Source organism: Passer domesticus, chromosome 6, assembly GCF_036417665.1.
Source record: "Passer domesticus isolate bPasDom1 chromosome 6, bPasDom1.hap1, whole genome shotgun sequence".
Taxonomy (NCBI): Eukaryota; Metazoa; Chordata; class Aves; order Passeriformes; family Passeridae; genus Passer; species Passer domesticus.
In genome coordinates, this window is record NC_087479.1 from 32,762,390 (window position 1) to 32,788,475 (window position 26,086).

The 26,086-nt window shown below is 36.6% G+C and overlaps 1 protein-coding gene across 23 annotated transcripts in view; it reads left to right on the top strand.

Annotated features, from left to right (window-relative positions):
- GPHN (gephyrin) overlaps positions 1 to 26,086 on the top strand; it is a 266,641-nt gene that overhangs the window by 139,299 nt on the left and 101,256 nt on the right. For 13 of the 23 annotated variants that reach the window (XM_064424218.1, XM_064424222.1, XM_064424221.1 and 10 more), the window contains 2 exons: positions 1,396 to 1,488; positions 10,872 to 10,910. In XM_064424218.1, coding sequence (XP_064280288.1) covers positions 1,396 to 1,488; positions 10,872 to 10,910 — 132 coding nt within the window. The remainder of the gene's footprint in view (positions 1 to 1,395; positions 1,489 to 10,871; positions 10,911 to 26,086) is intronic. The other 10 variants (XM_064424220.1, XM_064424232.1, XM_064424226.1 and 7 more) reach the window with 1 other exon arrangement.

A 26,086-nucleotide genomic window follows, 5' to 3' on the forward strand; every position in this document is an offset into this window, starting at 1 on the left:
TCCAACTTTGGAATGGGTATACACACTGCTGTTGAGAGTTGTTCTCCAAAGGGGTAGAGTAAAAAGATGAATATGATTTTAATAAAGACAAGAGAGAATACAAAAGAGAAAGTGGAAGTAAAGAATAAAGAAAGGAGAAATAAAGACAGAACATTTTGGTTTTGCCACTTCTTGTAGTAATCCTTGGATGTATTGGTGTGATGGGGCTTGCAGTCAGACACAAGTTTATTCTGGTTGCAATTTTTAAGTGTCTGGATATGATCCCTCTGTTAAATGGGAGTTGCATAGCAATACTAGGCCTGCAAAATACAGCTGAGAATTACCAAAATTGATTGTATTTTTTCAAATGTAAGAGACATTTTAAGCTTTTTAAATCAGTATATTTCTCAGAGCTAATTTTGTGATAAATAATAAGCTTTAAGCCAACAATCTCCAAAACTATTCCTTCCTTCCCCATATAACACTCCCAAACCTTAAATTTGCCCTAAACATTTTCCAATAATGTTGTTTCTTTGCTAGAATATGGATAGCTGTTCAGTAATTGATATGATCTGTGTAGGTAGATACTTTACTATGTAACAAGTGTACGTAAGGTAACACGGTGCATTTTGCACTCCAAGCAGACATGGTCCTGCTGTGCTGGCCCTCAGTCGGGTATGAAGGATAAGTGAGATAATCACATTGAGATTATTTAACTCTTCTGCTTATGTCACATTTTTTTCATAGCTTGAAAACTAGCTTAAAAAGTAATTTTTAAAATGAATATATCAAATTAAACTTCTCTAGTATCATGAGTTATCCAGAATTGTAAGTCATTGAATTTACATGACCAATTTCTTAGTCCAACTTTGGAATGGGTATACACACTGCTGTTGAGATATTAGGGGAATGTAGGAAAGGTGATTATAGACCATCACCAGCTGCATCAAGTGCATTATTACATCTTTTGGTAGTTAGGCTTACAGATACGTGGTTCTTGCTTTTTTCAGGCTATCAAAAAGTGCAGCAGGAGACCAAAGTTACTGTAACATAAATCAGTGATGTAATCCAAATTAAATTTACATAGTTATTAACGTGTATCAAAGAATATTATATTTATATAGCAAAATAAACAGTGGTAGAAATTAATAACTGAATTCTTGTTTTCCAATTCAGGTCAAGAGATGGAGAACTGAATTTCAGTTTCCATATGAAAAATAATATTTTATGGATACTTGCATTATTCTGTCTTACCTTGGTTATAAATAGTGGTTTAAAATCTTTGTATAAAAAGCCATGAGTGGTTTATAATTCCCCATATTGTGTGTCTCTGTTTTTAAGACATTTCAGGTGTTCAGGTATTATCTGATATAACCATTTCTTGCTAGCTCTGACAGGATTCGTGTTCTCTTTCAGGAGACGCTGATAGATTGGTGTGATGAAAAGGAACTTAATTTGATTTTAACAACTGGAGGAACAGGGTTTGCACCGCGAGATGTCACTCCAGAGGTGAGATAGTCCTGGAATAGAAAAATCTGCCCTTTGGTGTAAAAATGCATGAGTTTGGAGGAGGGGGTGGTGGTTTTTTGTTTTTTTAATTTCCACTGTAACTTTACTTTGCAGTATCTGTGGATGGGTCAAGTGCTAGATGACTTGGAATCAGAAAACAGTAATAGAAGGTATAGCACAAGAGAATTACTCTGACCTTGGGTTCTGACCCAAAACGATTTTCAAACTAAAATGTGGTATAGTGTAATAGTTTTCTAGTCCTCTCACAAAACAAAATTCTAATGGCTTTGTGGCATAATATTCCTTAGCACTGCAGTACAACACTGCTAAGCAAAATCTTGTGTGGCTTTTGTTGTGTCTTGTTTAAGGAAGAGTGGGATAAGAGAGATGGATCTGCTTGTCAGAAAAATCTAAACAGGCACAGAAGTGGAGGTAATCTCCACCAGTAAATGTTGCTTAGGAAATTTGCTTACATTACACTTATATGAAACTAAAGTAAGGGGGGAAAAATGAGAAGCTTAACCTAATGACCTCATGATCATGTGAAATGACTGTGATTTCTTGAAGTATTTTGTTATTTATGGTTCCAAATTGCATTAACATGAACCTTTAAAATAACACCTTTCATTTGGTGTGATTATGTTCTCTAAATGTCAGAATTAAGATTGAGTGAGTTATGTTTACTTGCATAATTAAACATACCTAGATTTCTCTTAAGTATTCATGCATGTTTTCAATTTCTTCAACTCTCAAATTGATTTGAGTTCTTTATAGCATATCTACAATACTTTTTACTTACAAATGTGTTTTGTCACATGCCTGAAGTTAAATTTTTTTTCCATTAGGAATTTTAAAGCATTTTTTAATTGATTGTATAACATTTGTGTAACTAGAGAAACATGTAAACAAAATGCTCCTGTTCCTTACTTCTGATGGAACTCGAAACCTTGAGTAACTAAAACTGGGGGGGGGCAGTCTGTGTATCAGGAAATGGGAACAATGTTAAGATGAACACAGTGGTACCTAGAGAAACAGAGTTTGCAGATTATTCCCTTTGCTAAAGCCACCACAACTGAAAAATGAGTTAGTTAAATTAGTCTCTTGCTTGCAAACCAACATAATGCTTTTGAAGGTTGTGTAACCAGGACTGTGTAGAAGGAGGGATGAATTTCTACTTCAGTTTTCCTTTGTGCAGGGTCAAGCCTAGGCAGCAGTGCCAGATGAAGCATTGTAGCCAGTGCAAACAATTAGTTACAGATTCTCAAGCAGCATTTGGGACAAAAAATAAACAAATGAGAACTCTGCACACAAACGCCTAGTATTTTCTTTACACTGCATTGCTGTTACTCAAAGTAACACAGGTAGGAATGATTTTTTCATCAGTTTTGTTAAGTAAGCCATTCTGAAAGTTATTTGAGTTGTTACTGTCTCTGTAGAATAAAAATGCATCGATATAAAAATCATTAATAACTTGTACTGAAGAAAAACTACATTGTTTTTCACTGAATTCAGCTGGATTAACTTTAATCACAGTGGAGATCTAGAATCCAGGTTTATTACAAAGTGGTGATGACAAGCATTGTTCTTATGATAGGATTTATTACATCACTCAGTCAAACAAATGATTTTAAGGGAAGAAAATCAGTTTGCCAGCATGTGTCATACCAAAAACATACTAAGAAACCTAAGTTTTGTCCCCATATTTTGTCTTTTGGGTCAATGAGAAAACCCAAAATGGCAAATGCGTTATGTCAACATGAAATGTGCAATAACAAGCCTTTAGTAAGACTTGCATTGATGTAGAGAATGGTTTTCACCCCTTGTGTGTATGATGTTGGTTCAGCAAGCTCTCATCACTGAGCTGGCAATGAAAAGATGTGATCATGGTATTGTGCTATGGAGATGTCATCTTTAAGATGTTAATTTAAAACTTCTAAGAATTGAATTTGATAATGGAAAATGTTTTACTGTTTTTCCTTAGAATAGAGTCTGTGGAATCATATTTCTGCTAGTATGTTTCAGTCCTGCTTCTCCTTAATTGCCCTGTACTTTGGATTAGAAAGCAGGTTTTTCTGTTTCTTTCTATAGATATGTAATTGTACATACACAATAAAGGTAGTTCCCAAGAATAATTGCAACCCAAAGACTTCATGTTAATTGAATTTTGTAATTATTGATAAAATTGAAATTAAGTGCTAATAATGTAGCTAAAAATGTCTTCTTGATACCTCAGAAATATGTCATTAAGTATCCCTAAAACTTAGTAGTTTCCCCACTCACTTTGCCTTTTGAACACTATGTCAGAACCATTCCAGGTTGCTACAGTTGTTTCAGTGATGTGTAGAAACATTTTTTCTTGTAATAGAATAGAAGGAATATTTTAGGAATATTCAAAATATCTGATTTTCCTTGCCTGTCTCTGATCCCTAAATTTATAGCCTCAGTGTAGTCGGCGTGGGGAGAGGAGCTTTTGAATTAGTTCCTACGATTCGCATTTTGAGGGGCGAAGATCAGTTTGCTTAAGCAGTGTGAATATCCTTCCCATTCTTGACTGCACAAGTACAAGTGATGAAATGCATGTGGATATTAAAAAAACCAAATTCACTCAATGGATGGCTGAATCTGAAAGTAAATGTGTTACAGGCGTTACTAGTGAATGCTGGAATTCTTAATTGTTATGGCAGTTGGTGGTGGTTTGCATTTGTACTAAAGCTGAAGTGTAAGCCTAATTTTGTAGATACAACCACTTTTTTTTTTTTTTTTTTTTTTTAACAAAGTAATTTCACATATAATTTATGGGAATATTCTTTAAATCTCTGCTGGAGTTTACTCATACAGTCTGCTTGTTGATTTAAAAAGTGTTTGTACTGGACAGAGGTCCAAGTGTGGCCCAAGTTTATTTAGGGAACTTTTGTATTTCCAGATGCAAACATTTATTTCTTGGAACTACAATACTTCAGTGGTAGTTCTTACAGAATGGTGATAATATACATTAACTTTTGTGAAAAAAATTTAATCATGTTGCAGCATTTTCATCAATCACTAGGAATCCTTCTGTGATATTAATGTATTTTCTCTGTTGTTGTTGCTCAGTAAAAAGGGAAAGAAATAATCTCATGTATATGGGTGCTCTGCTCAGTTTTCTGTCTTCTGTATTTTTACTTTATTCTTTTGCAAAATTGTACATTCAAAAAATTCACTTGTCTGTCTCCAAACAGTCTTCTAGCTGTTTCCTTATCCTTTGTCTCAAGTATGGTCCTGTGCGAGTCTTGTTTGCCCATCTCCGAGACTAATTTCATGTTCTTAGATAATAGCAGTGGAAATGAAGGTATTGTCCTCAGCTGTTGATAGACATTCTTGAACCATCACAATGTGTATTCACAAGTAGTTCATCCACACTGCAGGTCATTTTGAGCCCTAAGGCTTTAAGATAATACTTTATAAAAAACAGAGAAGAGCTGTTTTCCAGCATGTAACACCAGACAGATGTTTCCTTATAGTCATTTTGAGTGTTCTGGAAAATTTGTGAATCTTCTTTTAGTTCTTGCTGTTTATGTTCTTCAATATTTATGGACTGGTTTAAAATGTGTTTAGACACCTACTTGTTTTCATTTAGTCTGAAAATATATACTTATTTATTCTTTCCTCAGAGTTCTATAAGAACTGATGAAAAGGAATCATTGTTGTCTGGAACTCCCTTCTATTTGTCAATGCTTCTGAAAAATCATGCTCAGGATGAACAAAATACTCCAAACATACCACACAGAAGCCATGCTTAGATAGAAGAAAGTCTCAATTCTTTTGTAGTACGTCTTTTTATATTCAGTTCAAAATTGCACCAGCATTTTTATAATTATTGCCAAGTGCAAATTTTCTATCATTTGGCTCTTCCCCGTTCTCTAAGGTATCTCTCATGGATTTTTGGTTCAAATTACATTTTACTTCTGCAGACTATTTTAATATTTATATTCTTCCATTTCTCCGTCTCAAGTAATGTTGGAAGCCCTCTTGATCTCTATTATTTTCAGTTTTTATGTGTTTTTTTTTTCCTGTTTGTTTGCTTCCAGTTTAACTTCGTTAATGAAATTAGATGCTTATGACACAACGGGATAGTCATGTTGTAGCCATACTCTCGCAGCAACACATTCCATCAAAGTAACCCAAATCCACTGAGACTTAAACTTTTCAAATAGCAATTTCCATTTAATAGGCAGCAACTTAAACTAGAAATAATATATAGGAGGATTTTGTCCTCCCTCGTTCAAATACTGTCTTTCCAGAGCAGCAGGATTTCTAGTATTGTTTGTTGTGGATATAGGACTACTTCTGTTCTTCCTCAGCAATATTTTATTACTGGCACTGGACCAAAAGAAAATAATTTCCATTTTACAAACTGTCACTTCAGGATGGCTCCATACTGTGGAGGAACAAAGCTTTCATCTCACGTGGGACATAAGTAATTTTGTGGTAGGAATAATATGAAATTGTACAATCTCTAATAACCAAGGCTAATGTTTCTGTTTTTCACCCTTCAATATTCCAGGTACCCTCCAATTTAATAGCTATTTTAAGAAAATATTTCTGTAGTCTCTTTTAAAACTGTAGCTTTTCATATGTCTTAATGGAGGTCTTGCTCTGAGTTAAGTTTTATTTCTGTGGTGAGCTATTGTATAACAATATGTGCTGTGTATGGATGACATCTGACCCTGTGACTTGCCGTCAGACCTTTTGAGGCCTTCATTGTTCTTAGAAAATGTTTTCAACCCAGCTTGCTCCTGAAGGGTTGGCATTGGAAAACCTTGCTACGTGCATCTGATCAACAAAGGTGCTTACATGGAGCAGTTTGCTCTGTGACAGACTCCTTCCAAATTCTCTGCTACTCTTTTAGAAGTTTATCAGCAACTCTGTAAAGTACCATTCCCTTGTTCTCAGTCCTCCAGGCAGTATATAATCTAACTATATGATTAGGTCTTTATCTAGTCCGCTTTTATTTTTCAATAACATTTATTATTTGATATGCTGCATTTGGTGTTATAAAATTCAAATATATTTATGTACCATAATGCTTCAATTTAAAATGAAATGTTTAGATTTTTAATCTTTCTTGGGAAGGCATGCTACTATAGCAGAATTTATATGTTTAGTCACAGAACACTTTTCACTAAACATCTATGACCAGTTTCTTTGAGAAGCAGCAGTATACAAATTACTTGCACCACGCAGCACACTGTCAGTTTACAGAAGTACCTGTGTCTTGAGAAATTCCACTCTGATTTAGCTGACTTACCAAGGGCTGAAGAGTGCCTTTCTCTTCTCTTGTTTGAGCTTCTCAGGGAAACTTGGTAGCACACCCTCATCACTGAAGGGCTTGTTTGTGCTGTCATCAGCTGCAGTCGCTGCAGGGAAACACCTGCGAGCTGCTCAGACTCCTTTGGTGAGAAATGTGAGGGGCAAGAAAGGCAGATCCCATTACAGCTCCATTTACTCAACTATCAGAGGTTACTCAAAAAAATAAGACCATAAAAAAATACAGATAATACTTGTCTGCATATTGGATTGATGTATCTAAAATGCAAAGCTGCATATTTTTATTGACATTCCTTTAAAAAAATTTCAACTATCACAGTGGATATAGAAAAAGGTAAAAAAAAAAGATAGTAAAAATATGAAGGTAAAAAAAGAGATGCTTTCTGTGGGAGTTACACAACGCACTCTGTTTAGTTTCTCATTAAGAGCACTGACAAATAACTTTGGTTTTGTCTTTACTTTCTTTGGGAAATAGTGTACAATACTAAAGGCTTTGTAAGGTACCAAAGGCTTTCTTTACCTACTAAAGGGAATATTAAAAATAGCTGATAGTAGAGAGCTTGAGCCAGAAAAATCTAATAAAATCATCATTATGTGTTTGGGTTAGGGTTTGTTGGTTTAAGAGATTAATCACAACAAATTCCCTAAAGAGCTGTGTTCTTCATTTTAATTCTATCAAATCAAAAGAGTTGGCTAGTGGGAGAAATGTCTTATAAAACTCAAGTTATCTTGTACTTCTCGCAGAAATCATGGATTATGTTAAATGAATCATCCTGCGCTTACAGCCTTACGTTCTGTGTGTGTTAGATGAGAAGATAGTTTGAATCAAATGGATTCTGAAATTAATAATGAAACAATTTTATTTCCTGAGTTCAAAAGTAATAGATTAATAGCTTTTGTCTCTTTTTTGAAAATGCGAAACCCTGACAATATTGGCTAAGAATGCTGGGGCAAATATATTTTTAATTACTTAACTAATGTATTAACCTTCTGTGTAAGGTTGTCTGACTGTCATATCATAAAGGTAATGCTAACAGAATTCCATTAAGCCTTTGGTTATTTTTGCTTATTTGAGGGTCAGTTTTTGTTTGCTTTTTTTTAGGTGTCCTTAGTACTCTTGAATAGCAAATAGAGGCTGTGTTTTTTGACTTTCAAACGTGTAGGAAACATTTGCAAGCTCTGCTGAAAAGAACAGTAAAACATTAGTAAGGAATTTGAATGTTTCATAAAATGAGAAACAAAGCCACAGTAATGAGCCAGGAAATCTCACCTTTTTATTAAATTTTGAAATGAAAAGGTTTTTTCCAAGGTAATTTAGGAATGACAGTTGGAAGAAGGCTGGCATGTCCTGAGAGTGGACAAATGGTTCCAGTGTGAGTGAACCCAGTACATCCCAAAGTACACCCAGATAAACAATATGCTGTGCTTTTTAAGAAGGGTTTTCCTCCTCTTGGTTTTACTGATGCCTTTTAGCTGTGTTTTCACTGTAGAGCCCACAGCTTATGTGGACGTTTCTGTATTAGCTTAAATAAAATTACTTGTCTCCTATTGGCAGTGTAGCCACAACAGTGAATATATCTTGCAGTCCTTTCTGTAACTGGGGAAGAAAAATAGGCCTGCCACAGGACATCTGCATAATGAAATTTTCAATTTGGAACTTTTGGAATTTTTTTCCTCTTAGGCATTTTTAAAAATAGTTTCCATTAAAGCGTGACTTTGGAGAAGATAATAGGAAAACTGAACAAAATTAAACATCAAGTTCAAGCAAAATAATCCTGAAAATAGTGTCAGGCCTGGAATTTTTGTCCTTAATGTGTGATTTTTTTTCTGGTCACGGTCTATTACAAAGAGTTTAGTTAAAGCTAAATACAGGGAAAATTAACAAAAAAAATAATGTGGACACATTAGGAAGACTTCCCTGTGAAGACAGCTTAAAGGCATAATAACTAGATGGCAAATACTAGTTTGGATTTAAGATGTATGAAAAATTGAGTGAGTTAGTCCTTTTGACATTAGCACACCAGAATAGCAAAATGACTCATTATTAAAATAGTTGATCATTAAAACTAATACTTATTAAAGAATAGAGAATTTCTCATTTACTTCTTCCCTGCTGTGTAGGAGCTTTTCCAGCCACTAAGTGGAAAGAAACTAGAAGAGTCTTGGAAAGCAGCTGCCTTCGGGAGTTATTCTTAGGATTATAACTAGTTCTTCTCCTGCTTTTGCTAATTGCTACCACATGGAGCAGTGAAGCTTTAGCAAAATGTTGACTCAGTACAAGTACCAAAATAGAAAACCAAAATGACTATTGTCACGCTTAGGCATGAAAGTCTTAGCAGTTATGGACAAGAAAATAATTACTTTTTAACCTTTATTTAGACTATATTTTAGTTTCTTGTCCCTTCATGCATATATTCCTTTCCTAGTTACTCTTTCATCAGAATATGTAAATAGTAAAGTACATAACCTACTGTTATTTATTGTTGACATTTAAACTGTCACTGGATTTTTAAAGTCCATATTTTCCTCCACAAAGGAAGTGGAGGAAAGTGTTTTCTTATGGTACACTGAGATCAGTTTGTCATAGTTCATTTTCATTAAGCTTGAAAGATCTCCCTTGAGAGAGAAGGTGATAGCAATTTTGTTCTTGATGTGGTGCAGCTAATTGTAGTTCCTGCTGGCCACAAAATCACAGGATTTCATAAAACTGCCAATGCGTGCCCTTACCTTGTACTCTGATATCTCTAGTTCAGTCAGGATTTGCAGTTCCTGACTGGTTTATGCCTTTGCTAATCATGTGATGGCAGTCTCTTGGTCTTCTCTGCCTAAATTATTTGCCATTTTGTTCTAAGTCCAAATATTAGTGTTCAATATGGGAAAGATTGGGTATGGAAAAAATTCCTATTCTATGAACCGAATTTCTAAGTTTGGAGTTCTATTAACCTCTGTTATCCTTGTGCCTTGCTCTGCTAGGAGAAGAATGAGTGGTTGATACCCAAAGATCAGTATAAGTTCCATCAGCTTAGCCTATCACTACTGTATTCTTTAAAAACTCTGTTGCATATGAGTGCATGGCAAGTTCATACAGATTCTCTCTGCAAACTTTCCAAATCCTAATTCGGCAAGGGCATAGCAAAGCTCATGATTCCTTTATCTAAGGTCCTCTACATTTGAAGAGGAAAGAGTTGGCTTCTTGTTTCATATTACTGCTTTATCAAAGTGAAGTGCAGGTTTTTGATGCTGGCAATAAAAAGTTAATGTGCAGGTAGATAAATGCACACACAATGTGGACTTCTGAGTAGACAGAAATAGTGAAGTTTGATTCTTGGTTGATTCTTTTACTTTCTAAGTAGAATACTGAATAAAAAGTCTCATGATTTAAATGACAGGTGGTTAAATTACTAAACTTTTTTAGTGCTGGGATCTTCTCAGATCTCAGCATTCTCTTACATTTCGGAGTTCATTGCATGTGTCTGAAATAAAGCAGCAGCTAAGACTTCTGAAACAGTTTAATTTGGTTAAAAAGCCAACCATGTTAAACAGCAAAATGCTGAAGTTAAAGACAAGATAACAAGGTAACAAATAGGTGCTGATAAGTTTGATACTTACAAGAGGGTTACCCCACAAGATTCATAAGGCTAATTCTTTTCATTAGAGTGTGGGTGTGTCCAAGCCAAGTTCAAACACCAACCTGCACTAATAATGAGTAACAGTTAATGATGACTTCCGTTTATCTCTCAAATGGCCAGCAGTGGCTAATGGGTACTCCTGTGCAACTTCACAAGCCATTTTGCAGTGGATATGGGAATGAGCTCACAAGACCAACCCCTTTCCCCTCTTATACTAGAGGTACTAGAGGTAAGTGTGGTTTTGGGGAACAAGGGTGGGAGGTCATGAAAGTGATGTGGGCTTCTGAAATTTTTCACAAACCTCCATAAAGGCATGTATCTGGGGATGGGCAAAGATTCAGATGAATTCTTATTTTTTGCCCAAAGAGATTACCCAGTCCTAAACTGGCATGCTTTCCTTGAACTGGGAGTCAGAAATCCCTTTTCTCTTCTGTTTTTCTGCTGCAGAAATTCCCAACATTCCCATTATGTGGGCTCCAGAGAGGGGTAAGCAACATCTTCAATCCCACCCAATCATTTCCAAACTAATTCTTTGCTAGTATTTTTTTGCTTTTTTAATCATCATCAGAAACAATTTTTAGACACATTTTTCCCATTTGTTTGATTTTCTTGTGGATTCTCATATTTTTGTTTTATAGGAAGGTCCCATGGCCTCCCCAAGTGCTAGGGTCAGACTCATTTGCTGTTTCCATTTGTGTGCTATTCTCCTGTGGATTTTCATGGTTCACTCTGATCAAATGATATTACCAAAGGGTGAGCATCTAGACTCTTGGGACTGTTTCACTGATGGTATCCTGAGCTGTTGAAAAAGCACTGCCACCCTACTGCCCTGTCAGTCATTTGGCAGGCTTATGTTTTGCTCTTGCCAACAGTTGCATCTGATTGTTGGTGGGCTTGGTCTTTTTCTACCTTGTCTGGGGACTGCCTGGCATTCACTGCTGTCTTGTATTCTCTCCACCTGCTGGCTGTGTGGCATTGTCCTCCTGAAATCTTGGCCCTTTGCCTGTCTGGCATTGCCTCTTGACCAGCTAATTGCTTGACAGTGACTGCCTACTGCCCTGTCCATCTGTTGACTGGCATGTGTCGCCTCCTTATTGTCCTTTCAATCTGATTGTACATGGGCACTGGCCTCCTGCTGCCCTGTCTCCTGCTCCACGTGCCTGGCATTGCCTTCCTGCTAAGTGCATCTGCTGACTTTGTGGAATTGCTCTTCGGCTGCTTGGCACACCTGCTGAATGTTTGGTACTGCTTTAGCAACTTGCTGAATGGTTTGGCATTCTCCTCCTGCCTTTTCACCTGATCCTTGAATACAGTGTCCCCTTGCTGCTCTCTGAGTCTGCTTACTCACTGATACTTGCTCTTTTGCCGTCCTGTCCACTTGCTTTTATGCCTGGCATTTCCATCATATTGCCCTACCCATCTGCCTAGATTTTATTTCTAAATATGCACCAGTCTGAAAAGGTTAAGAAGAATTGTAAGGAATGGGAAAAAACTATTGTCTGGCTCCTTCATGGTCTGATTCAGTTTAACACACCAGCCAAAAACTGATCTCAGTACCAGCATTCAGCTTTTTTATAGAACTACTCGAAAACCCTTTCCCATCTTATGAAAAAAGAAACCACACCCAAGCCATACTGAATTGTATTTAGCCTTTCTTTCCATCACTTTATTTGATAGATGTATGACTAAGTTGTATTGTATTAAGTATTAAATTCAATAGTAATTAAGTATAACCCTAATATTACCTGAGGTATCTCATAATCCATGGAAGGTAGGTAATAACAGGAGGGAAAAAACAATTTGTTGCTCAGGCTCAGAAAGATTAAGGTTTGAATGTAGAGCTGTGTTAATTAAACACAGTGGATCAAAGAAGCTAAATAAATTTTACAAGTCTCTTTATTTAAAACAGAGGGCTGCAGCTAATCTAAATAAACTGTACTGGATCAGTGCAGTATTACCAAACCAATATGCGTCCCAATTGCTGCTTCCTACTCTTTCTTGTACTGGGAGAATAGTCAATTGCTAGTTTACAGAAACCTTTTGTCACTCTTTCACAGATTAAGAGCAAGGACTTGACTACATCTGTACAGTCTATAGTAAGGGAACAAATCATTGTCACATCTTAGAAATAGAAGCAGGATTTCCTGCTCTTCTTTTAATTCAACCCATTTGACCTCTTTTCCTAGCTCTGCCACAGTTTGTAGCTTATTACAAGTGTTGTTGGGTTTGTGGTTTTGAAACACGTAGCAACTAGGACCTGGAAAAAATATTCTGTCGTAATGAATCCTGACATAATTTCATAGTAAATTCTTACTATATTTAAATAAATTGTATGTAATGTTCTTTTAACCTCAGCTTTTAATCTCTTCATATACATTATTACTGCTTTTGCTATCTTCAGAGGTACCTTAAATATGTGAAATTATGTCTAAGTGATGCCTTGTGAAGGCTGACCTAGAACAGAGGCTAGACAGAGTTAAAGTAGGTATTTAATAAAGGCCTCAATGGATACACCTTGGGCAACACAAGAGCGCAACCAGGGCTCACCCAAGATGAACCAAAATGGTCACAAAATGGATGACTGGTCATGAGGTCTCTCACTTTTATAAGTTCTGGTCAATTAGCATATTGGAGTTAATTGCCCAGTTACAGCTTTAGGTTGTGAAGTCAGATCCTTCTTGTTTTTCTCTCTTCAGTCCACCATTGCTTATGTTCTTTGGCCTGAGATTTGGATCATGTGTCCTTGGTCCCCAGCTAGAGAAGGAATAGTTTTGTCTACCTACTCTGAGAGCTTACTATTCCTTAATATGAAGCTCAGAACTAAACACTAAAGCAGCACAGAATACGAAAAATATAAAAGCTAAAACCTAAGGCATCATAAGCATAGAGGCAGGGCAGCATCCCTTGAGTCAGTAGCAACTTTCACCAGTGTGGGACCAGCTGTGGAATCAGAGAAAGACACTGTGAGAGAGCACCTTGTTCCCATGCCCCCAACATCAGCTTGCTGCTGGGGAGGATGGCTCCCAGGACAGTTGGCAATGTTCAGAGGAAGGGCTGGTAGGACCCTTCTCCCAGCTTTCACATTAAAGCCTAGAAACCAGTTAACTTGTGTTCTGCTCCAAGGAGCTGGAGGATGTGAATGTCCACCTATATTTTAGTCCTTCACTGTCTCCTAGGCTCTCCTGTCTTCTCTCGTCTCAGCCTTTCCAGTCCTCCTTTGCTTTTCCAAGCATATTTTTTTCACAACTTCATAAACTCTTAAAGATGTTTTAAGGCTGCCAGTCTCTCACTTCCCACCAGCTTCATGTTGTTGAAGGGTGTGGTGACAAGAACAGGTCTCAATGGCAAGTCTCTTTCTCCAACTTTAACTCCAGTATTACTTTGATGCTTCCCTAGGCTGTTGTTTGAGAAGCATAGCAGGGGCTGGAAGGGAGGAGGAATATTCACTCCAGCACTATGGGGCTGCAGGATACTTCTAGAATTCACTTCTTATCTCAAGAAATATAAGTAATTTGTTAGTGTATAATTTCAGTTATTTTTAATATAGGGTTTTTAAAATTAATATTACCTCAAATGTGTGGGATTTTTTTTCAAATAATATTCGAGTTTCATGGATTTTGAATGCAGAAAAGCAGCAGAAGCTGGAGGAAAATAAACACTAAGCTTTTTCTTGAATGTATGGAATTTGTTTCACTGAAAATTATACTACGACAGAACTGATGCAGTGCTGTCTTAGGCAGCTTCACTGTAACATATCAAGTTAAATCAGTTTTCTGCCTGGTACAAATATTCAGTTCTAAAAGAATCTGTGATAAGTTGCAAGAATAAATTTTAGGTTTTGTCTTATAAATGAGTCAACATTTGGTTAAAGAAAAGTTTGCACACAAAGCAAGTAGTAACATTTTCACTGTTAAGTCCCTGTAATAGTGATATACAACATTATTTTATCTTCTTTTTTTTTTTTTAATTTTAATAGGGGTTTTGGGGAGGTTTTTTTAGTCTTTTGTCCTAAGAGGGGTGGGAGGGTTGAAGGTATTCTTTAGCCTATCCTGTGCTGATTTTCTACCAAAAATTAGCTTCTAAAACAGTCATGAGCAGTATAAGTCTTTCCAACTCACAGTTTCCCTTTTCAGAATAACTAAATTTCCTGTAATCAGCCTAATTTTCTCTGTTTTATTCCTTTTTTCAGACTCTTTTCCCTCCTTATTATCTATGATAAAAAACCCTGTTGCAGTTCTCATAGTCATTTCCTGAGCTAAAATATCTAAATCTTGCAAATTATGTATCAGAAGAGAGTGTTTGTTGTATATTCTCTTTACTTCAATGCACTTTTTAATTTCCATTTCTTTTTTTACAGTTCACTTTCTTTGTTCTTCTCTATTTTCTAAAGGTATTTTTTCTGATGATAGCAACATTGCAGTCTCTAAGCAACTAATTTCTTCACTTGTTTCTGGGAAGAAAATAAATTCCTAACACAGGTCTTTTGCACTGAAAAAGCTAGAGAGATATATGATTATTTTTCTACCTTGGGATTTCTTGAAGGTGTTTCACTCCCTTGATCCATTTAATCAATGCCTTCTCTTTCAGTTGACACTCTCCACTCTTAAAAATAATGTGTCTGACAGTGACTCGTATCAACTTGGAATTCAGATTTTATTATGGGCGTATGTTGCTTCTGGATTCAGATTGAAAAATTTATTTGGTTAGTTTTAGACAAGAATGCTTTGAATGATACATGTTGTGCTGAAGAACATACATGCCTTTTCCTTCATGCTTGTCATCACTGCAAAGGCTTTTGATGTTACAATTAATTGGTATAGACTTAAGTTCCAGTGTCTCTCTGCTGTTACCTCTTAACTTAGTTGGCCAGTAGCTTTTGTTGGGAAAATGAGGAGATAATGTTGCATTTAGAGTATAAAAATTTGACAGCAGATTAATCCCTTGCTTCCCAGCTGTTCACTAGAGGTCAAGAGGGTGTAGGTACAGTCAGCTTACTCTCTTACTGCAACCAATTTGGCACTTTAAGTCTGGTCACATTCAGTAAGAGCTTTCATGAGCACAGATTCACAGATACTGTAGTTCAGGAACACAGAATGTTATACATTCTTTTTAGATTGCCTATAGTAAATGCACTAGATCTACAAAATGTAAGCATACAGTGCTATGTACAACTCTTTACTCGTAATGTCCAAGGCAGGCAGAGGCACAGGTCTTACAGAGGCATCCCAGCTCTGGTGAGGAAGAGAGGAGCAAGGCTGTTGACTTGTCTGCAGAATGGGATCATGTTCTCATCCTTTGCCTCTGAAAGAGGATTTCAAATACAAAATTGATACTTTGGGGAGAAGTGGAGATGATGTTGTAGTCAAATATCCTGTTGCTGCTGTCATAAATGTATGGGGGAGCTGTTTGTATATAAAGGCTGGGTTTTGCACCCCTAGCAGCAGGCCATCATGCCTACATTAATCCCTTCACCCCACATCTCACAGCATCTCTCCTGGCTTTAGGGCTTATTGCTACAGATGCATGTGCAGAGTAATGAATCAGTGCCTGTTGCAGAATTGTTCCCCCCATACATTTTGCTGCTGTTCTGCCCAGGCAGGTTTTAGATTCAGCCTGGAGAAGAGAAGGCTCCAGGGAGGCCCTATTGCATTCTTTCACGACTTAAAGGGGGACTATAAAAAAGATGGGACCAGACTTTTTAGCAGGGCCTGATGTGATAGGACAAGGATGAATGATTTTAAACTGAGAGGGGGTTGATTTAGATATTAGGAAGAAATTCCTCACTGTGGGGGTGGTGAGGCACTAGCACAGCTTGCACAGAGGAGCTATGGATGCCCCATCCCTGGAAATGTTCAAGGTCAGGTTCAATGGAGCTGTGAACAGCTTGATCTAGTTGAAGATATCCTTGCTTATTAAAGGGGAGATTGGACTTAAATGGTCTTTAAAAGATCCCTCCCAACTCAGACTATTCTGTGACTTGCTGGAGCTTCTTTCACTTCATTTGGGAGTTTAATGAAGTCAGATTTATGTAATTGCTTGGAAATTTTATCTGAGACAGCACCTAAGCTTTTGATTGGTTCAACCTTTACTGCTCTCTTGGGACGTCATAGCAACAGTAATCAATCTTTTTCACCTTTATTGGTTGCTTTCAATAAATATTTGTACACCTTTATTAGGCTTCCTTCTTGCAACCTTTCTGCAGATAGACTGAGTAGTAAATAAGCTTTGTTTTGTGTAGTGTTGTAATCACATACATGACTCATTCCAGTGAACTAATCATCATCACATTCAAAATTTTGCAGATTCCAAAGCTGAATGGAATCTATACATTGCGCCTTTAATTTTGGTTGAATTTTTGGCCTACACCTCCCTTTTTAAGAGTGAAAAATTGTTGGGTTATTGTCACTTCCTACTATAGGCTGACCAGCTCTTCCTTTGAGATCAAATAACACTTAGGTGTCCAGTGGTATACAGAATTAATCCATGCACAGCACAGCTTAAAGCTATGGTGTCTTTCAAACTCTTTTACAATTCATCCATGTTTTACTGATTTCTGCTGGTCAACATTGGGCATTCCTGGAAAAAGAACAGAGAAGGGCACAAAATTCTTTTAGAGGTGTTTGTCTCCTAGAGATCTTATTTCCTGCAGAATCTTAATGAGAAGCTGCTGTTAAATCATCATCATTCTTTGCAGGAAAGAGAGAGTAGAATTTTATCCTGACTTTAAGTTAACAAAGATGGATTTTTCCAGTCTAGCTAGAATGGTGGATTTTTCTCAATAGCTTTTACACTGTTTATTAGAAATATTTCATGTCTTTGTTTATTTTCATTTTTATATTTTCTTTTAAAAAATATTATTATTTAAGATGTAATTTGTTTTATCAGATAGTTGGGCAACTAACTTTGGGTGCATTTGATTTCTGAATTACAGTCTTGCATCACCCATATAATTTATACAGAAATACTGTCTGATTTTTCACTTAAGTTAGTCTGCCTAGAGGTGTGATGTTTGTAGTTGCTGTACACTTAGTGTGATCACATTTGCTGTGGTAGTGAGATGCTTAACATTCAGTGCAGGAGTCCTGGGTACATTTTGAGTACACAGAGCAAGAACTAACTTGTTCTCTGTGCCTATCCAAGAATCTCTTTTGCCTTATTGATTCCTAAAAGCTGCTGCCTTTTCTCAGTGATCCACTCACATACTGCTAGTGTAAAAATCAGTGTGCCGAAAAAGTCTGGACACAGGGAATTTTATTAAAAAGCCACAAGATTTTTCTGCACGACATGGTCCACTGGTTCCAAGCACAGCAGAAAAGTATGTGAGAGGAGGTGCTTATATGCCATTAATATATCTATATTAATGAAAAAGTATGTATGGTATAGGAACCCTGATGGTTTCAAAACTGAGTTCTGCAGCTGGGAACTCAACTGGCAGAACTTGTCTATACAGTGCAAAGTTGTAATAATGTAAGAGCATTGCTCAGTCACAGCTGAGTAGTGTCAGTAAATGATTCAACTGGTTTTGCCTACTGCATGAAAGATGTTTTAACATCTAAAACTGAAAAAAACGGTGTTTTGGAGATGTGCATAGTAAATATCTTAGGAACAGTGTAATATAATGTATTCTACACTGGGATTTTATATATATATATATTGTTAACTATTACTATAAACTACTGTAAGCCATTAATTAAATAATAAAATTCCAGAGGAAAAGGTAAACTCGATATATTTAATATTCCTCACCCAGTATGGATCAGGAATTCTACTGTCTTCCACTTTCATGCTCTGTGCTACAGCAGTCTCAACAAAACAATTTTTATCTTCTGTTTGAGAAACCAGAATTGCTTCACTTGTTTATATGAGAATATTGGGGGTAAAAAATGTGATTTGTGCCAGCAGTTAAAATAGTCCTATATAGGAAGTTATTTGACAGAATAAACAGTAGGTCACTTTGGCTTTCAAAATCTGTTTGTTTGTTCAGTTCTAATGAAAGTGTCATTTGCATGTGCCAAAAGTGATGACTGTTCAGACTCTGAACACATGAATTGTATCGCTGGATGTCACAAAAGAGTAATTTCTATGAATTTCTAGGTTATGGAAAAAGTTCTTTAAAGTTGCTGTTATTAGAGATGCTTTATCATTTACTTGGGGAGTAAGGATACTGTGTAAGAGAATCTTAAGAGAAAGTATTCTTTTGTAGTTCTTCTGTTGCTATGGTGTATTCCTGAAAAATTATTACTCCTTAGTCCACCCTTTGTAGTACAGAAGGTGTATTTTGGGAAGGGTTGTTTTTATTAAATCGTCAACACTGAAGATTTCAGATCTGAAAGTGTTTGGAGGAGCTACTTATCCTGTGGAAGAATTTGACTGAAGTTTCAGAAGTGCAAGTGTTTTGTATATCATATTTGTTCTCAGAAAACAGTAGCAAATGTTAGGAAACATTAGACGAGAAGAGTTTCAAATTTCAATTTCAGTAACCAGTGTGCTAGAGCTAAAACATTGCAAAATTATTTATTTATAGAAGTGAAATTGCAAGTTAAAACTTCTGGTTCTTATTCTCTTCTGGTTAATTGCTGAGTATACTTCCCCGAACCACAAATACACCCACTCTTCCCATATAGAAGAATCTAAGTTTGGCACTAGTTTTGAAATGAAGCTGACTGTAGCCTGACTCCACTTTGGTATAGATATATAGTCTAGAAGATAGTACACATAACCAGAAACACTGTCTAGGGTATATTTTTATGAGACAGTGCTCCCTAGCTGTTATTCTGTTAGTTAGAGCTCATTATGTTGTCACTTCAGTCATGTAGGATTCTTATTGGCATAGTGTAGATACTCATGATTATTTCTCTCATTTGTGCTGCATAAGTTTGTTTTCCAGAGAAAAAAAGTCAAAAAATTTTGACTTCTCATGTTTTGTTCCTTTTCTTCAAATTTTAGAGGATTATTTAAAGGTTGGGCTGGATTTCCTATTTTATATTAATACAAAGCAGTTTGAAGTAACTGAGGGGGAAATTAAAATAATAGTAATTATTAACAGATAACATTTTAACAGTGTTTTTGTAATAGCAGAATGGTTTTATTGTCTTTACCAGGATGCCTTCAGCTATACTACTTTTGCTGGACAGAAAGGGATTTATTCTTGCACAAAGTGGAGTTGCAGTGGGAAGCACAGCAGCTTGCACACAGAAAGAGGGCTGAAATAGGAAGCAGACACCTGGCCCTTCTTTGTACAAACTGCAGGGTTTTTTCCATCTGTTGTTTTACCCAGCTCCTCCTGACCTCCCCACCATTGCAAATACTCTGCCTTTTGACACTGGCCTAACTCACCCCTTTAGACAGCTGTAATGTACTGCATCTGCTGGGCTGTGTCCAACTCTGCACAGCCTAAATGCATTCCTTACAGTGCAGGAAAGCATTTAGTGTCTTGTTTGTTTAGCAGCTACTAAAAATGATTGTTCTAGTGGGTTTATGACAATGTGTAGGGATAGACAGAATCATAAAATTAAGATCACTTTTTATGGTGTAGATACTTTATACACATTCAAGATCTTGAAACTTTGTTTAGCGATCAGGAATAAAAAAGTATTATTGCCACAATATATATTAGAAGTGATATTTAGAAAATGTGCATGGTTGCATGCCCAGATACATCCATTTCATTAACATTTCAATTACACAAATGAGCAAGCAAATTACTGATCTATGAAGTTTATATAAATCATATGCAATCAGGTTTAACTAAAATTTTAGATCTAGATCTGCGGAAGTGGAAGAATAATTTACAAATTCCACAAAGTTGTTTTTCCTAATATATTAATTTAAATTTTCAGCTTCTCTGTAGTGTATAAATGTGAAGCATCTTCCCCCAAATGTTTTGCAAGCTATAAGTAAAAAAAGAAACTGAGTGTTATTAAGTAAATATTTTCATGAGTTTGATTTCAGTTGAAGAAAACAAGGACTTTTAAGGAAAGCTGCAATCAATGCTAAGATTTTTATTAACTAATATACAGTTTATTTGATGATGATGATAATAATAATTTGTTTACAAAAGTGATTATCACGGTGTCCAGCTATTGGGAATTAAATATATTCACAGCTTTGTCATGCATAAGTCATTGAGTGTTGTCAGAGGTACCTCTGTTTGGTACTTGCTTTTTGTGGTCATCTACACAGTGGAAGTGTTCTGATACGTTTGCTGATACTGGTTTATAAAGAAGGCAGACACTGAACTAGCTTCTGTCACTTGGGTCTCCTGCCACAGGCATTAGGCTGCAATAAATGGTATGGTGGGTCCCAGTGGAAGGAGAGAGAGAATTCGGAGGAGGCAATTTGCAGGCAGAAGGAATCATGGATATGGGAAGAAGTAGAGAAAACAGAGTCTGTATTTAATCTAACAGTAGTTACTGCTGTGACATTTTTGTTCCTCGTACTGATAAATTTTGTAGGGTCATTCTGTGATGTTTAGGTTCTGTGTGGCAGCAGAATCACTGCAGATGTGTTGAGAGGGCAAGCAACATTCTTATGCTGCAGAATTATTGTCAGTGTAAATGTGTTATTAGTGTGTGCGGATACACTAGTTTGCAGAGTTCAGTTTTAGCTGGCTACGTTAATCAGGGATCCATTCAGCTTTGGCTGTTTGTAGATTTGATTTGGGAGAAGAAAAGGTAAAAGAAAATGGAATCGGGTCAGTTAGCAGAGAAGTATGTATCAAGCTTACCACTGGTAAGAGGGAAAGGCACTAGGATGAGCCACTCTAATAGGATTAGATGTGTTTTGTTTTCTTTAATGTAAAAACAAAATCTACAAAAGTCTGAGAGTGCTCTTAGTATCTGTCTGTGTGTAGACATAGCTGCATTTAACATCAAAAATTCCCAACGAGGACTCACCAGTCTCAGTAAGAGTTTCTTAAACTCATAGTAAAGTAAAATTGGTAAAGCTGGATGGTCACTGCATGAGGAAGAACAAACACATGCATCAGGGTCAGCACTGGCCCCAAGTCTGCCTAGTCACCACCAGTCATCCTGTGAGCCCAAACACAGGAACCCCTTTAGCCTTACTTTAGCATTATATTTTTATAAACCTACTTGATTTTGGTTGTTTTGCAGCACTAGCATATGTGATCAGATCCATCCATTTGTTAAGATAACAATAATTAGCCAAAGACATTTGATTTTGGAAAATATCAAAGACTGCAAATCCTGTCATGCCTTATCCATAAAAAAAGAGACAATATCACCGTTCAGGTTATTGGTGGCAAAGAACAGGAAGAATTCAAGGAAAGACAGCATAAGGGTGAAACTGAGATGAGTTAAAATCCTTATCCAAAAAACTTTCCAATGTATTGAAAGAAACCAGCTGCTGAAACCTGTATTTCTTATTGTTCATGGAGAAGAAATAGATTAGTGGTTTTTTTGGTGAGAAGCTCTGATCACTCTAGCTCCATGTAAGCTCTATTTTCTCCCTCCAAAATAAGAGTAGGGAAGTAGACAATAACCTGAATTGGCTGATTTGTGAATAAAAATTACTGGCACATGTGTTGTCTCCAGCAGAGGAATTCTGAATAACTTTGAAGAAGGCATCTCATCTCCAGGCTGAGATGCAATTTTTTTTCCTAAAGTGCACACTTCTTACACAATTGGTTGACAGACATGACCAACCCTTTTGTTGCATATTTGACTGATCTATCTCTCTAGTTTTTCTCTCCTCTTGTGTGGTCTGCGAGCTCTGTTGCAGAGGTTATATAGGTATTTCTTTGGTAAAGCCCTTCCAAGATTTCAGCGTGTGGTGGAAAGCTCAAATAGGTAATTAAATCTCATTGATGCTAATGCTGTAATCTGTTAAACATAAATTATCTGCAAATTTCTCCATTAATTTGCATTTATAGCTCTATTATATACTATGCAGAGTCATAGATTTTAACTTGTTCAACAGAAATAATATTTTCCACAGAGGCTCTGTCATCTTAATTTAATTGAATTCATTATGATTTCTGAGTCTCATATTTGCATTTTAGTTGAAGAAGTAAAACTATATTACTCCCTAAAACCAGCTGCAGTCTATATGAAATGTCTCAGATCATTGCTTACTTGAGGTCAACCTTTGCTATGCTTAATACCTGAAAGACAAAGATAAGGAGTTTCTGAACATTTCCAGAAGAGTAGTCCTAGGTCTTTTAATTAAATCAGTCTGCATTAGGTATATCCTCCAATAACTGCCTGGGAGGGTTTCCACAGGTTAGAAGCTGAACTAACAATTTATGTGGAGGCAAAGAAAGGCAGTGAAGCAGCAGAGAACTCTGTGAAACCAATTGGCAGTGAGCCATCTGTTAAGCAACCGCAACTACGTCAAAGATATCTAAAAATATACCAGTTGGTTTGGGAACATAATGCCCTAACTCCAATAAAAAGGCACTTCGTAAACAATCAAAAATGTGCTTTAAAATCAATTGCATTTATTCATATAGCAATGAAATATAAGAGATATTGCTCTCATAGATGTTCTTAGGAAATCCTAAATAATTAAATTGTTTGTCCCTACTTCTCCTTTTTGGAGTAGAAAACAGCATTTTATTTCAATCCCATTGTCTCTCTCCATGGCTCCCCCACGTCCTGACACTTCAGTCATCTCTTGTCTTCCCATTTTGCTTCTCCTGACTTTCTCCCTCATCTATTTTCTGTCAAGGCTGCCTTGGGCAGTCTTTCTTTGCAGAACCATTGAATGGTTTGGGTTTGAAGGGAACTTAAAATTCCTCAGGTTCCAACCTCCTCACTGTTTTCCATCCCACTCACTTCATTCACTTGCCCTCATGCTATTCTCATTTCTCCCCTTCTGAGAGTCGTGCTGCTTGGATTTCCTGCAATTCTGCCTTTGCACTTTAGATTCCTTCTTCCCACATTCCCTTGTCCTATCTAAACTATAAACCTTGCCTTTCTTTGCAACCTCCAAGCTGGACTTTCCACATTTGTCTTTCTCCTGTACTCTGACTTTTACTGTCAAGAACTTTTGTTTCTGTGGAACCCCTCTCTTCCAACTCACTTCTATATGGACCTGTTTTCTTTGCACTACCAGCTTATCCATCAGAAACTGGGGATGCTTTCTGGTATCGTAGTGTTTTATGCAGTTTTGCTCCAGTATTTTTCACCTATTTGAGTCATCAGCCTCAGGTTCAAGAATCAATGTAAAGCTTCAGTCCTGATTAAGGCATCAGTGTGACAGCTCTGAATGAAACATCGTCATTTTTTCCTGCCCAACAGTGTCATCACTGCTGTTGTAGGAGAGCCGAGGGCAACAGCCTTGATTTGTGATTCATCTTGTGCCAACACTATGGCCCCCTGCAACGTGCAACAGCTGGCTGATGGTGAGACTACCAACAAAAAAATTGCCCATGAAACAAGGTTGAACAGTCTTAATTCAGCCTTGCTAGAGTACTGGTAAAATGTGAGGGTGCCGAGTCACTAATTCCTTAATAGTTTCCATGGAAGCAAGTGTTGGTACCCAACCATTAACTCCTGAACTGGACACAGATGAAAATCTAGATTTGATGTCTCTCTTCCACCCTTCCTTCAAACAAAAAATATTGAAAGAAGTATGAGAAAACCTAGCCACCTGCTCTTTGGTGCCTTGTTAGGTGAAATAAAGAGTTGTTACAGATTGCAGCATTGCTGATTTCATTCATATATGTATAGCAAATTTAGAGTGTGCTTCCCAGTGTGATGGTGATTTCAGTTCCTGTTCAGGGCACATGTTAAGTCATGTTATTTGAGGACATCCCAGAAGTGGACTGTACAGTTGCTAATTTCAAGAGCAGATGTCACCGTAACAGTGGTTTACTTAGCAGCAGCTTTTTCTGGTTGCATTCATTCAGTCCAGCCTGCAAACATGAAAACATTTCCTTGTTTGTAGAGGTCCATCTGCAGTAATAAATATAAACATATATATTTTGAAACAACTATTTTTAGAAACTTGTGTTGAGGATTGTACTGCTGCTTGGACTTCATGCCCTTTCAGATTTTGTTGCTTAGTCTATATATTTTTAATAATCACATTGCCTGCTAGCAGTGACATTTTGTGAAGGTCATTTTTCTTGTGAAGTTGGAGAATGGACTTGAATTTCATTGAAGGACTCCCTGAGCTGCAGAATCGTTGTTCATGGACTGTCTTGCATCTTGTACTACCTTTGAAGCCTGCTTAGAATTTTAACTAATGATATCTTTAAAGTGTCACTGTGCTCAAGGGCAGAAAATAAATCTCAAAATGCATTTCATATTTAAAAACAGTTTTGAATAGCTTTGAAGCATGGTATTAACTGAAATGAAAAGGCATAGATACAGACTTGCTGTGTATGCACACACAGAGAATTCCATGTTTCACTAACCTTTTAATGGTCAGAAAAGTGTCTCTTCACCATTGCAATGCCTTTATCTTCTATATTATAAAAATCATCAGGTCTGTGGATGTCTTAAGAATTTTTAATGTGATTGATGGTTTCATGCCTCAGCAGGTATCCTAAGGTAACCTCTCTCCATGGAGGAGTTTTATTTTTGTCTACATCATCCCAAGCTCATTTCTTATTTTCCCTGTGTAAAACACAGTCACTGAGTTGTATTCATATAACTTTTCTGATTCTGCATAGAGGATGGCAGATCCAAAAACCAGCATGCTATGGTTGAAATACAGGAGACTGTGATGTCAGCTACTAAATTAAAGTTGCTTGATTTTTTTATAAACCAAAGTTCCAGCTTCCCATAACTGAGCACGTTATAAGTTTGCTTATTAACAAAGTACTCTAAGGTTTACATGGTAGCAGTGTCTGATGTCTTCTAATACTGATATTAATTTCTAATTAATTAATAGTCTGATATTCCTTTAAAAATGTCAAAAGCATATCTGAGAATATGGCCATTTGAATATCTGTACTCTTGATGGATGTATCTTTTTCTGTATTATTTATTGCTTCATGTAAGCACCCTTACATCTTTAAGCGATGCTGTAGGGATAATTCTGTCATTTTCTTTCTCTAGTACTTTAGTTTTCTATATGTAAACTAAGAGCTTACAAAGGTGCAAGTATGTGATTTATAATTGAATCTTTCCCAAAAAATAATTTGCCTGGTGTTTTTCTGTATCAAATTGTGAAGAAAATTCAGCTTATTCAGGGTGTCCTTAAACTTAAGATGTTCTTTTATATTTCTGTTTTGATAGTTGTACCATCAAAGCATCGTAGTTTGGCTGTATGTTATACCATGGATTTCACAGTTTTATGAGCATTGCTACCAATTTCGTTGCGCTGAATAAGTTAGAATCTTGCTTCAGAGCATGAAGCTATGTGATCCACTGAACAGCAGCTACTGTGGGGGAAATGAAGACAGGATAGGGCTGTGACCTGTCTGTAAGATGTTGTGTCCTAAGTAAAGTTAGATGTTGGGAGACTGGACAGATTGTGCATTTGAGAAAATTTGTGTAAGAAGTAAAGCCAGAAGGTTGTGCATGATTTTTCATCTGATTCGCTGTTTAGGTAAAGGATAAAAACTAAGAATTTTCAGACTCTGCTTCCAGACTTCTCAATGCCCACTGTGTATGGACTGCTTTTGAATAAAAGCCACCAGCCTGTTTGGAACTGCTGTTTTGCTGACATGATCAAAAGGGAAGGCCTCA